Source organism: Balaenoptera musculus, chromosome 15, assembly GCF_009873245.2.
Source record: "Balaenoptera musculus isolate JJ_BM4_2016_0621 chromosome 15, mBalMus1.pri.v3, whole genome shotgun sequence".
In the NCBI taxonomy this organism is placed as follows: Eukaryota; Metazoa; Chordata; class Mammalia; order Artiodactyla; family Balaenopteridae; genus Balaenoptera; species Balaenoptera musculus.
In genome coordinates, this window is record NC_045799.1 from 71712731 (window position 1) to 71726076 (window position 13346).

The 13346-nt window shown below is 56.7% G+C and overlaps 1 protein-coding gene across 1 annotated transcript; it reads left to right on the forward strand.

The window, feature by feature from the left end:
* Positions 1–3195: 3195 nt before the first annotated feature.
* TLCD3B (TLC domain containing 3B) lies at positions 3196–9677 on the forward strand. The gene is made up of 5 exons (XM_036825998.1): positions 3196–3660; positions 4516–4599; positions 7550–7784; positions 8220–8315; positions 8626–9677. The coding sequence occupies exons 1-5, from the start codon at positions 3536–3538 to the stop codon at positions 8911–8913; spliced, it is 828 nt and encodes a 275-aa protein (XP_036681893.1). The 5' UTR covers positions 3196–3535; the 3' UTR covers positions 8914–9677.
* The last annotated feature ends 3669 nt before the right edge of the window (positions 9678–13346 follow it).

The following is a 13346-nucleotide window of genomic DNA, read 5'->3' on the forward strand; positions in this document are numbered from 1 at the left end:
ACGCCTGATGGCTTTTGGTGGTTATGAAAGATGGATCCCATAGGCCTTGAGTTTTTGGGGTGAAGGGAGGGTCTGAGGGACACTGTGTTGAGGTGTTCTCACAGTCATCTTTTCTCACCTTCTCTACCCCAGACAGGCATGACCCTGCTCTTTGTACTGGGCTGCATCTTCTTCCCGCTGAGCTTTGCTCTCCTCTGCTGGGGTCTGCAGAACCACTCCAACCTGCAGATGGAGAGACCAGAGGCCGTTCTGGTGGCATCCAAGTAAGAGGACAGGGTGAGGGCATCCTTCCTGGGGCCAGGGCTGGTGGAGCTGATCTCCTACTTTCAGGAAGAGTTAGTGATAAGAGCAGAAGCAAACTATGTGTGTATGTGAGCGTGGGTGGGTGGGTTGGAAATATAGAATCAAAAGACACTGTCTATGAGATCTCTTGCAAGTCATTTAACCTCTCTGAGCTTCAGAGCCCCCATTTGTTTAATAAGAATACTCACCTTCCATTCTTCGTGGAGATGTTGTGTGAGGGTCAGGTGAATTCACGTCTGTAGAATAGGGGTAGGGAATTCCCTGGCAGTCCAGTGGTTAGGGCTCAGTGCTCTCACTGCCAGGGGCCCGGGTTCAATCCCTGGTCGGAGAACTAAGATCCCACAAGCCGTGTGGCCAAAATAAAATAGGGGTTGCAAACTCCCGCAAGTGACACGAGAGATGTAAGCTCTGTGGGGACTGTGTGAGCTGGAAGACTACTTTCATCCCATCCAGTGGGGGCAGCAGCTGCTCGGCTCCAGCCAGACATCATGGAGTTAAGAATGTGGGCCCAATGTTGTCTGACCTTCTGATTTTTTTCTTAAAAGAAGTTGAGCTTTTATGTGAAATCTAATTTTTAAACACTGACAAATAACTTAGAATTTAAGAAAATACTATACTGGCAACACCATACTGACCAAACGAAACATGTTTATGGGCTGGCCTGGGCCCTTGTGCTGCAAATCTATGGCCTATTTGACAAAGATTAGTAAAATACCTGTGAGTTATCACCAAACCTTAGGGAGGAGAGGGAGCCGGCAGAAGGCAGAACTTACTTGGGTGTCTGGAAGACAAAAAACCCATCTCTATCTGCTTTAATGCCCACTATCCAAAATGAAGCCACAGCTCCTTCACCAGGTCTGTGGCCCTCCCCACAACTCAGCATCACCCTGCGGCCTTGCTCATCTTTGGCTCTGGAGCTATGCAAACATGGGTTTGAAAGCCAGCTTTGCCAATTCTCATAGCTAGGTTATCTTGGGCAAGTTTTTTGTCTTTTTTTTTTTTTTTTAATCTCTAAGCCTCAGGTTCCTGTCTATAAAACAAAGATACTACCATCTGGGAAGATTAAATAAGAATGAAATAAACCACCTCACCCCGTCCCCAGCACATAGTAAACACTCAGGAAGTTGGGTCCCTTTTCCGCTTAAGTGAAGCGCTGAGGTCAGGAAGCTAGGTCCACTATTGTCTCTAAAATTGTCCCCCACTCTTGCTGCCTAAGGCCAGAGACCTCTCAGGGTCTGTTCCTGCAGTATGCCACAAGAGGGCAGCACAAAACTGCAAATCCCAGTCCTTTGGGGAGGTGATGGCATGGGCTTTGGACAGGCAAAGGCAAATCGTAGGGTTACTATTGAGGCGTATCTTAGGACAGGCTTGGAAACCAAAGTGTGGTTTGGGTAGCAGGGCCCCACGTCATGCAGAAGTCTACAGGGCAGTTGGTTTCAGGACGAGAAGGCCAAATTCCAGGGAGGCAGCATGAAAGGGTGAGAAGCAGCTCAGAGGCCAGCGTGGTTCTGGCGGGGCCTCTGACCTGCAGCAGGACTCTGGTCAAGTCACTGGGCCTTGGTTTCCTTGCAGTGGAATGAAGGGCTTGAATCAGCCAATCCCCAGGGTCCTTTCCCACATGGAAACTGGGCTGTGAAGTTGCGGAGGAAGGGGAGCCAGGAGCATAATAAACCTGAAGAAAAAGAGAGTGACCAGGGCTCAGGGGAGGCCGGGCAGCCTGGAGGACACGGGCAGCGGCATCATCGGGCTTGAAGTGGGTTTTCAGAGAGGCAGCACTTCCCCACCCTCTTCAAACCCTGCTGCCTAGTATGAGTGGTCTCTTGCGTTTTCTGAATTATGTGACCTTGGGGAGGGTCACTGAAGGCCTCAGGACCATTTCTTGACCTGTAAAAAGGGGACACATGTCGTTACCTCAGTGCTGTTACAATAGTTAGAGGAGATCATAGGACAGTCTTGCAGCGGAGTTGGGACCAGAGGCACCTCATGCATATATACCTCAGAGTTTCCCTCCCTCCCATTAGGGTGAAGGACGTGGGGGTCTCTGAGCCCAAAGGATACTGTGTTGAGGTGTTTTTATTCCCATCTGTTCCTTAAACTCATCCTTCAGAGACAGCAAGATGCACCAACTTCTCCCGCTTCCCCCTCCAGGGAATCCTCTTTCTCTCTGCCGGAGTGGGTGCCCCTAAGCTGGGACCCCGAGGCCGCTGAGGGACACGTGTTGAGAGGCCTTGGCAGAGGAGGAAATGGCAGGCATTTGCAAAGTACTGGTGGGAAATGGGGTCAGGCCCATCTGGAGGCCCAGGGCCTCCTCCCAGCTGGCCAAGGAGCCCCAGGCCACCTCCCTCCCCAAGAGGAGAGCCGACCCTCCCCTGGCCCTCCCAGGCCGACCCTCCCAGGCAGCCCCCTGTGCCTGCCGCAGCGGCTGTCTCTTTAAGGGCCTCCCCCTCCCTCTTTCTCTGCTCCCCCCCACCTCTGTCGCAGCCGCTGCTGTGGTTCAGAGCTGCATGGGGAGATGCTGCTGCAGGTCCGGTTTCTTGGTGTCTGGTCGGTGCCATCATTTCCCTCCCCCTCCCCCGCCCTCCCCAAGCTGGTGACTTCCCGTCCCCCTCCCCCTCCCCACCGAGGGGGCAGGGGGCTGGGCATGAACTCTCCATAATGCCCCGTACAGCCTCCGGGCCGGGCCTCGGGGACTGTGGCGGCAGCGAGAGGCGGGAGAGCCGTGCTGACCGCTGACCACTTGCCCGGCTGCTCCTCTGTCTCCCCTCCCTCCCTTTCAGAGCTGGCACCACAGGCCCACCCCCCACCTCCCACCCCGCCTCCTCGGGCCCTCCCAGCCTCTCCACGTAAGCCCCCCCCCAACCTGCCTCTGTCCCTCCCCTCCCCCATCCGCATCCTCCTCGTCCTGTACCCCCTCCCTCTGTCCTCTCACCCGGCCCTCCCCTCCCCGGCTCTCTCCCAGCCCTCTGGCAGGCTTTCTCCTGCTCCCTTTCTCAGATCCTCCCTGTCCCCGTCTCTCCCCATTTCTCCAGTCTCATCTAACTCCCTTTCTCGGGTCCTCTGGTCTGACTCCCCAGCCCCATCCCGTCCCTGCCCTGTCCCCTTTGTGCCCCTTTCTCTTTCTCTCTCTCCTTCCCCGGCTTGGCGTCCCTTCTCCACCTCTAACTCCCTTCAGCTCGGCCTCCCTGTCCCTTCCCGGCCGCTCGCTCGGCTCCCTGCCCGAGGCCTGAGCACCATGCTGACCCCAATGGTGGCCGGAGGGGTGGTGTTCCCCGGACTCTTCCTGCTCTCCAAGAACACGCTCCAGCGGCTGCCCCAGCTGCGCTGGGGGGAGGCCGACGCGGTCATTGTCTCAGCCAGGTAAACTGCATCCCTTCCCCGCTACCCCAGGCTCTATGGGGATGGAAGGGACCCTTGGCCCGGTGGGGACCGGGGGCTCCTGAAGTGGTCGGTGGGCTCTACCTCAAAGCTTCCCTCTCTCCTCGCTGCCTTACTCGCTGTCCCAGGAGACCTCATCCAAACCCAGCCATCTGGTCTACTAGTATTCAGACTGCTCTTCCTCCCTTTCCCATTCACCCTCCCACCCTCCAAAACAGGTCCGGCCTGTGACTAAAACATCCCTATAGGATATTAGAGAGCAAGGCAAGGGGCACAGAGCTGTGTATTATTCGGGGCATGTGTTTGGGGGAATGAGGGACAGAGGAGTGAACAGTGGAACTCTGCATGACCCTGGAATCCGGGCCAGAGTTGGGGAGGGGAGCGTGGTGGCAGGCAAGGAGAGAGCGGGAAAGTGACCAGGGGGAATCAGGGGCAACCGAGGGGCCGTGGGATAACCGGCACGATGACTGGGCAGCTGAGTGGTGCCAGAACAGGCCCGGGGGCTTCCCCCTGCCATCCTGTGCTGTGCACCCCCCCTTCCCTGGAAGGGACACTTTGTCATCAGCCACTCGTGCTCAGCAGCGTCTCACCTCACGATGACCTCCCTGGTGTCCTCCTGAGAGGAAGGCGACTCAGTGTCCAGTGAGGAACGGGTGAACCGAGGAGTAGCAGCCGGGCCAGTCCAGGAGCCTGAGGTGGTGTGGCTGAGTCCCGGGCAAGGCAGCCTTGGGGAAAGATGGGCAGGGAGCACCCAAGAAGTGCAGAAACTGGTCGGTAAGGAGGAGAAACCAAGGGGCGCGTCTCCTCCCTCTACAGCTTCTCCCTCTTCCTCCCTAGGCTAGTGTCCTCTGTCCAAGCCGTCATGGCCTCCACAGCTGGCTACATCGTCTCCACCTCCTGCAAGCACATCATAGATGACCAGTAAGTGCCATGAGACCACCTTAGCCCCCATTCCAGCAGCCTGTGTGTATGTGTGACCCCTGAGTACCCCAGATCGTCTAGGGGACTCCTTCAGTGGTCCCCAAGCCCTTAACTTGAGCCTGAGCAAGTCAACTGCAGTAGCTGCAACTCAACACCCAGGGATAAATTTATCCACATCCTGTCCTTAAAGGTCAGAACCAGGAGGAGAAGGAGTGGGGAGCAAAAAGGATTCTCAAAGCAGGTCCTAGGTTTCCCGGCCTCTCGGATCATAGTAGGTTCTGAATGTTGTTTCCTCCCGTACCCCCTCCCACCCTTTCACCCCTCGGACCCCATTTCCAACCAGCACCCAACTGGGGTGCTTCTCTACTCATGCCAGGCTCACCCCTCTCCTCCTCCCAGAATCCAGGTGTCCAGCCCCAGCTCTATGCATGAGAGGGACAGATGACACAAACAAGGCCACCAATGGTTAGGCGGTGGGGTGGAGAGTGGAGGGTGATGAAGAAGGCCAAAAAATTTGGCACTGGGAGCTGCTCTGCAGTGCCTGGTGCTTGCCAAAAACACCCCAGGCCTGAGAGGTGGAGCAGGAGGAGGGAGGAGAGGGGCCCTGTCCGTGGTGCTGACGGGCCAGCTCTAGGTTGACCCACAGGCCGCCTCTGCAGAGTTGCCGGTGAGGGTGCTGATGACGCCCCACGCTTAACTTCTGGTCCTGTTCCCCTCCTCTGGTGGCTGCTGAGCCCCACGGACATTGTCTGGATGCCCCAACCTAGAGACATTCCCTCTTTCCCTCGAGTTCCTTCATCTGTGGAGTGAGGTCCATCCCTACCTGGAAGGGCTGCTGCGAGGAGGAATTGACTTGTGTGTGTCTAATGCCTAGAGCAGTTCTGGCCACACAGAGTGGATGCTAAACTCTTTCTTCAGACTCCCACCCCGGGGACTTGGCTTCCTCTTGTCCTCTCCCCCCATTCCCACCCCTGGGTCCAAGATGAGCCTGGATCCCCACACATTCCCTTCTCTCGCCTTCTTACAGAGGTCACTTTTCAGTTCTTACATTTTCTCCCCCGCCCCACCCAGTCTGTTCTTGTCCCTCCCCGCTTAATCCTCAGGTGGGTGGGAAGGATCAGGGTTAATCCAGGGGCAACAGCTGTTCCTACCTCTGAGCACCTAATTGCTGAAGAGGGTGGGAATGGGTTTAACCCTGCACACTGAAGCCCAGGGCCTGGAGGTTCTGGAGCCCCACAAGCTAGTGGTGTCACCGTGTCTGCTGTGGCTGACTCTCCAGGCCACTCTCTGCTCTAACTTCTCTTGGGCCAGTTGGACCCCTTTCCGCCTTCCTGCCCTTCATCTCTAACCTGGGCCACTGCTTCCCCTCCTCTCTCTCTCCCTCCTGGTCACACACTCCAGCATGGGTCTCTGCTTCTCTTTTCCTGAAATCATCCCTGCTAGAGTGGGCTGCCTGTCCCCTTCCAGGCCAGCCTTCCCCAGGGTTCACCTTCTGTTTCCATCTCACCCCTGGTCCTCAGCTGGCCTGCCCTCAGGTCTCACTCCACTTCTCCCTTCAGCAGCTGCTCTTATTTTGTCCTCATATTTGCGTCCCTTCTGGCTGACTTTGCTTTCATCCCTCCACCGAGCTGGGCGAGTTCCCCTGGGCCTGCCTCTTCGACCTCCCACCCCACCTCGGACCTGTCACAGGACTACAGATTTAAGAGAAGGTGCTTCATGTGCTGACTCGAGAAGAAAAATGCAATGTTGCATATTCATGCACTTTTCATTTTTGTTTACTCTCTAAGTGCATGGAACTTTCTCTGCTCTTGACTCCTTTTGCTCAGCGTTTTCTCCTTAATGCTTGGCTGTACCTGAAAAAACAAGAGATGGGGCCACATTCAAGCAGAGCAAGCACTGCTGACAGCACCACCAGCTCCCCAATGGGGCCTGTCTGTGACCCCTGTCTCGAATCTTCTAGGGGACAGCAGGGCTGAGAGGGAGGGCTATGGAGCCAGACTTCTCATGTTTATTCCTTGGTCAGGTTACCTAGCCTCTCTCACCTGTAAAATGGGGTGACAACCATACCTACTTTTTATAGGCTTTTTTTTTTTTTAATTTTTATTTATTTATTTATTTATTTTTGGCTGTGTTGGGTCTTCGTTTCTGTGCGAGGGCTTTCTCTAGTTGCGGCGAGCGGGGGCCACTCTTCATCGCGGTGCGCAGGCCTCTCACTATCGCGACCTCTCTTGTTGCAGAGCACAGGCTCCAGACGCGCAGGCTCAGTAGTTGTGGCTCACGGGCCCAGTTGCTCCGCGGCATGTGGGATCTTCCCAGACCAGGGCTCGAACCCGTGTCCCCTGCATTAGCAGGGAGATTCTCAACCACTGCGCCACCAGGGAAGCCCTTATAGGCTTTCTGTGGGGAGTAAATAAGTTTCTGCGTGTAAAAGATTTAGAATATTAGAATAGTGCCCGCATGTAATAAGCAGTCAGTTAATGTCAGCCAATATGCTCTCTCCCCACCACTCCCAGAATTACTATTCTGCTGTAATTCGTCCTGATCTCAGCTGTTTCTCAGATCTGGTCTGGCTTGTTTTCTCACTCTATCTCGGCCCTCAGGTCTGTGGCTGTCTTCTGGTCTCTCTTCCTTTTTCTCCCACCATATTGCAGAGAGAGAGAGAGAGAGAGAGGGAGAATATGAGTGAATGAATATGAAGAATGGGTGGGTCCTGAGGTCAGTCGGTGTTTGAATCCCAGCCCTACTACTTACCAGCTGTGTGATAGTGTGACCTTGGGCAAGTTTTTCACTCTCTACCCTTGTAACTTGAGAGTCCACTTCTGTCTCAGGGTTGTTACGAATATCACTTGAGATCTGACTCCCGTGCTGCATCCAGCATGGACCCTGGCACCTGGCAGCTGCCCTGTCCATCCCCTTTCCTCCTTGACCCACCTTTCTCTCTGTCCGACAGACACTGGCTTTCCTCTGCCTACACGCAATTTGCAGTGCCCTACTTCATCTATGACATCTACGCCATGTTCCTCTGTCACTGGCACAAGCACCAGGTCAAGGGGCACGGAGGGGACGAAGGGGGGACCAGAGCCCCGGGCAGCACCTGGGCCGTGGCACGCGGCTACCTGCACAAGGAGTTCCTCATGGTGCTCCACCATGCCGTCATGGTGCTCGTGTGCTTCCCACTGTCGGTGGTGAGTGGGGCTGCTGAGAGCCAGGGCCCCGTGTCCTGCTCATGCCAGCACTGCAGGAGCCTAGGAAGCCCTGGGTCCAGGTCCCAGCAGCAGGGCAGGCCCAGGATGGAGAGCCCCATGGAGGGTTTAATGAGCTCCAGCCCAGCCCCAAACAGCAAGAGGGTGGATCGCACCCAGCTGTGGTGCTTTGGAGCTGCGGTTACACGCCACTGCCTCTGAGACTCAGTTTCCTCATCTGTAGTATCAGGGATACCATCTCACCTGCAGGATGGTTGGAGGGTTACGGTGAGTTACTGCTCCCAGCTTAGCTACTGTTCACCTGTGCTCAGACTTTCAGAGTGAAGCATCCCCAAAAGTGACGGGGGTGGGGGGGCGGGGCAGGTGCTGCCCAGGAATCCAGGCTCAGGCCAGGCTGTTTCCTTCCTCTCTTCTCAGGTGTGGCGTCAAGGCAAGGGAGATTTCTTTCTAGGCTGCTTGCTGATGGCAGAGGTCAGCACCCCCTTCGTCTGCCTTGGCAAGATCCTCATCCAGGTGAGAGGGGCAATGAGGGTTTTGAGCGTGACAGGACCGGGGAAGGGCGGGCACTTTTAGGGACCGATTGGAGATGCTTTAAAGGACAGGTGAAGAGTCGGGGCTATAAGGTGGGGTATAGGGGAGGCGTCAGGGCGGAGGGGGGCGGGTGGAGGGGAGCGGGGCCTGGGGCCCCCTAACCTGGCCCCTGTCCGAGGGAGGCAAGGCAGGGAGGTGGGCCGAGGGGGAGGTGGCCCGGGGGCTGAGGCGGGGGCGTGGCCGGAGGCGCCCCGCCCCTCACCCCGCCCCTGTCTGCCCGCCCCGCCCGCAGTACAAGCGGCAGCACACGCTGCTGCACAAGGTGAACGGGGCCTTGATGCTGCTCAGCTTCCTCTGCTGCCGGGTGCTGCTCTTCCCCTACCTGTACTGGGCCTACGGGCGGCACGCGGGCCTGCCCCTGCTCGCCGTGCCGCTCGCCATCCCGGCCCACGTCAACCTGGGCGCCGCGCTGCTCCTAGCCCCGCAGCTCTACTGGTTCTTCCTCATCTGCCGCGGGGCCTGCCGCCTCTTCCGGCCCCGGGGCTCCCGGCCGCCCTCCCCCTGTCAGACCCAGGACTGAGGGTGGGGCCGGGGGCCCTCCCCACCCCGCCCCTGCGCCGTGGGGACAGGGCTCTGGGGCTGCTGGGTGGGGGGCGGAGCCAGGGGCCTCTTGCCCTGACAGCCCCCGGGAACTGACAGATGGACTCCGAAGGGGTGGGGACACGTCCCCTCAGGGGCTGAGGGCTGGGACCAGGTGAGTTGGAAGGCAGGGAGAGGGGACCTCTCCCTCCTGCCTAGCCCCTGTCTCCATCACCTCGCCTGGGCCCTGGAGAAGCGAAGGAAGAGGAAGAAGGCCCACCCCTTCCCAACCGCTTAGGGCTCGAGGCTGTGGGGAGCCTGAGGGGACCAGGACTCACAGAATTGTCGGGGAGGCCCTGCTGCCAAGGCCATGCCAGCCCCCCTGCTGCAAACTCCTCTCAGCTCCCTGTCACCTGGGAGGGAGGGGACACCCTATCTAACGCCCGTGGGCTCACTCAGGGCTGGCCGTCCCCACTGCTCCTCTCCAGGGGAGGCAGGCCTGAGGAATCTTATTTATTTTATTAATTCGTCCGAATGCAAACTCATTTGTGGGTGTTGGGGGAGGGAGGCGGTGGCTGCCCCCCAGCCTTCCCAGTGCTGAGCGACCCCGGGGCAGGTGGGGGGCCCCTGGTCCCTTCCCCCTTAGGCTGCACATCTTGCCCTCGGGCCCTGGCATGTCCCTGGTGCTACAGACCTCTCAAGGCTTCCTCCAGTCTGGGGTCGGGGGACCCTGGGAGGTGCTTTACAGACCGCTAATAAAGACGATCTGCGTGAACGCCACCAAGGCCCTCGTCACCCAGTTCTTTGGGGCTGGGAAGGGAGCAGGCGCCTGGGGAGAGAAAGCACGATGACTGGTTGACCGCAGGACAGGGCAGGACCCCCGGGCTGGTCGCTGAGCAGTCAGGGAGAAAGAAGCGAGGACTTTTATTCATCAGCAGGAGAGGAGGGCGGGTATGGGCACTCAGGGCAGAGTCCAGGGCACTCGTCCGGCTTTTTAGGCCCCTTTCTCACAGCTCCTATGGGGTGTGGAGACCAGAGGTGGGAGGTCACGCCGCCGCCTCCCTGGACTTTGGGTCCTTCAGCCTCTCCCAAGGAAGGTTGAGGTGGGCGGGGCTTGGGGAGGGGGACAGGCCTTACATGTGTGTGCAGAACTGGAAAAGCAGGAAGAAGAAGGCCACCACCAGAGCGCCCACCAGGATGTGATGGAAGAGCCTGGAGTCGGAACCTGCTAGACAGTGAGGTTGAGACAGGGGCCCTGGACTCACCTCCAACCGAAGGGCCAAGGGCAGCTGTCCTCCAGGCCCCGGCAAGGAGGGCAGCCCCTTCTCAAGCTGGGTCATACCTGAGTTAACAAAGATGACAGGTCTCTCTCCAATGAACTGGGCCAGGGCCCGGAGCCTGGCTTGGTCCGAGTCTGGGTAATCAAAGAAGTCAGGTCTGTCTAGGAAGAGTGGAGACTCTGCTCCCCGGGTCAAGGCCTTGGCACTCTCCAGGCTGGGTGCTGGGGACCCAGAGCAAAGTCTGTGAAAGAGCCAAACAGACCCGTGCCCCCCACCCAAGAGGCTGAGGCAGACCCAGGGCCTGGCCAGGCCACAGAGCCCTAGTACAGCTGTGGAGGGCCTTGATTTTGTTCCAGGAACTTCTTGAGGGTCAGCTGAGCTCTCCATGAGAGAACCCACGCCAGGCAGGGAGGATGGGAGAGAAGCATGGAGAGCAAAGAGAAAAGCCCAGGCTTGGCCTCCCAGCCTCTCAGGGGCAGGCACCCCACACCCCAGCCTTCCTCCTTCCCACTGTTCCCAGGACAGCTTCCCACCTGATTCTATGGTCCCCAGCCCAGCCAGCCACATCCACACCTGCGCCCACTGCCACGGCCTCATCGCCCTTCCACTCCGGTGATGGGGTGACGGCTCTGTGATGTCACCGCCCAGAGCCATTCTGATCACACCCTCTAGGGTGAGGGGAGAGAGAAAGTGCTAGGATCTGGAATCCTTCCCCCCAAGCCTCCTAATCCAAAGGGAAGGGATTGGGACCCACAGAGCCTTTGGATTGATGCTGATGATAGAGCAATAACAGTGGAAGCCCCAGGATTTACAGATAGGGGGACTTGGTTGGGCAATCTTGCTGAAAGCCGGGACTAAGGAAAGCTGCATTCGTATAGCAGGCATAGTGGATTTGCGGGGGGAGGGGGGACAGGGCTAAACATCTCCACTTACCCCTTGGATTGACCACAGATAGCATTTATTGAGCACTTGCTACTATGCCAAGTACTTTAAATGGACTGACTCATTTAACCATCATAAAATCCTATGAGGTAGGTACTGCTGCCCTTATCTTATAGAAGAGGGAGACAAGGCATAGATGGGCAAAGTGATGTGGGCAACACACTTCCCAATGGCATGTATTTTCCTCCCTGAGCCTACCCCCTGCCTCGTGTCCTCAAATGCAGGGGCACAGGGGTCTCCCCCATGCCCAAACTCTGTCTCTTAGTGCTCAGCTGAGGACAGCCCTAGGGTTAGCGACCTAGACAAATAACAGGCATTTCCACTAGGTGGCAGCAGTGTCCATGCCTGCCTGATTGTTTCCCTGTTCTTGCCCAAGGAAGGCACAGCTCCCAGGCTCCAGGCCCTCCTGCCTCATCCCATCAGGTTGCATCAGGTGCTGCAGGGAAAGGTATTGCAGGCATGGGGGTTGTCAGAGGAAGTCCCCTGGCCCATCTCGGGGCAGGTCTCTTGGTCATGCACAGAGCCTTCACAGGCTCCCCCTCTCTGGGTGGGCTCCCCCAAGCGCCATCCCATTTCCCCTTTCTAGTTTCTGCTTTTCCCTTATTTGTCACTTCCCAACAGCCACTTTCACTCCTCTTGCCCCCCCCCCACAACCAGTGGCTAAGAATTAGCTCCCTTCTGATTGGCAGGTGGACCTGTCTGTCACACATGTGTCCCACCCCACCCAAGCCCAAGGACACTTCAGGGTCTCCTTGGTTTTATTACACAGTTGCCTGTTCAGCAGCTTCTGACAGTCCCAGTTCCATGATATGCCCCACGCCAGGCCTGTGTCTGTGGCGTGTATGAGGTCCTCTGTCCTATGGAAGGAGGCTCCTTCCTCCACTGGATTCGTACCCCTCATCTTTCCAATCCTCAGGGACTACCCAACCATTCTCCTAACAACAACGCTGAGAGGTACTTGTCAGGGTCAGCTTCTACTTCCTAAACAAGGAAAAGGTGCAGAGAGAAAAAAAAGGGGGGGGGGGAAAGAGGAGACAGACTAACAGCTATGGGGCCTCCTGCAGGACTGGCTCTTGTGGGCGTCTTTTCCCTACTCTTATCTCTTCTAAGAAAGAGGAAGTGATTTACCCAATGACACAGGCATGTGAGGGGCAGCAGGGACTCAACCTGGTTCCAGGCTCTGGCCCAAGGCTCCCTCCCCAAGTCTGCATGCAGCTGCCCTTGGGGGCTTAGCTGGGAGACGGGGTCCTGGGAGAAGGGGTCCAGAGCCCTTAGCCTTTGGAGTGGATTTGGCAGTTTCCTCCATTGCCTCAAAAGAACACTGCTGTCCTCTCTACCAGAAAAGGCCCTTTGGACACAAGCAGTGAATTATCCATTCATTTATTCATCCAACCATTAAATAAATGTATTGAGCTCCTGTTATGTGCTGGGCTCCATTTATGGCTTAGATAGAAATCACCAGGGCATGGTCTCTGCCCGCGGGGACCACAGGGGAGAGAACTCAGGGATGCACATCGTTAAGAGTATAGACAGACAATCCCTAAGGGGCTGTCTACACTTGCTGTCATCGCTCCCTCACCTTTAGTGTATTCTTCAAACCCTTCAGACCTGGCTTTGTCCCTCCCACTCCACTGAAGCCACTTTGGCCAGGTCTGCCAATGACCCCATAACTCGCCACATCTAACGATTATTCTGTCTTTTTACTTCTGTCATCTAATGGTTGGTTCTGTCTCTCAGAATCCCTGCCTCCAGGCATGGGGGCCACACTCACCAGTTTTCTCGACTCCTCCTCCTCTGAGCTGCTCAGGCTTGGACCTTCTCTTTTCTATCTATACCCTCTCTCCCTAAGTGATCTCATCCAGTCTCATGGCTTTAAATACCATCTATATGCTGGTGACTCACAAATGTATATTTCCAGCCCAGCCCTCTCCTCTCCTCCAGATTCCCCTACCCAGCTTCCTGCTTCATGGCTCTGTATGTCCAAAAACATCTCAAACTCAGTAGATCCCAAGTGGAGCTCTTGATTCTCCTATCTCAAACCTACGCCTTCTTTCCATTGCAGCAAATGGGCTCACTATTCCTCTAGATGCTCAGCTCAACACAAAAACCTAGGAATCGTCTCAAACCCCTCCCTATTTCTCTTCTGACAAACCCATAATCAAGACTTGTTGGCTGCGACTTCCCTGGAGGTCCAGTGGTTAACACTCCATGC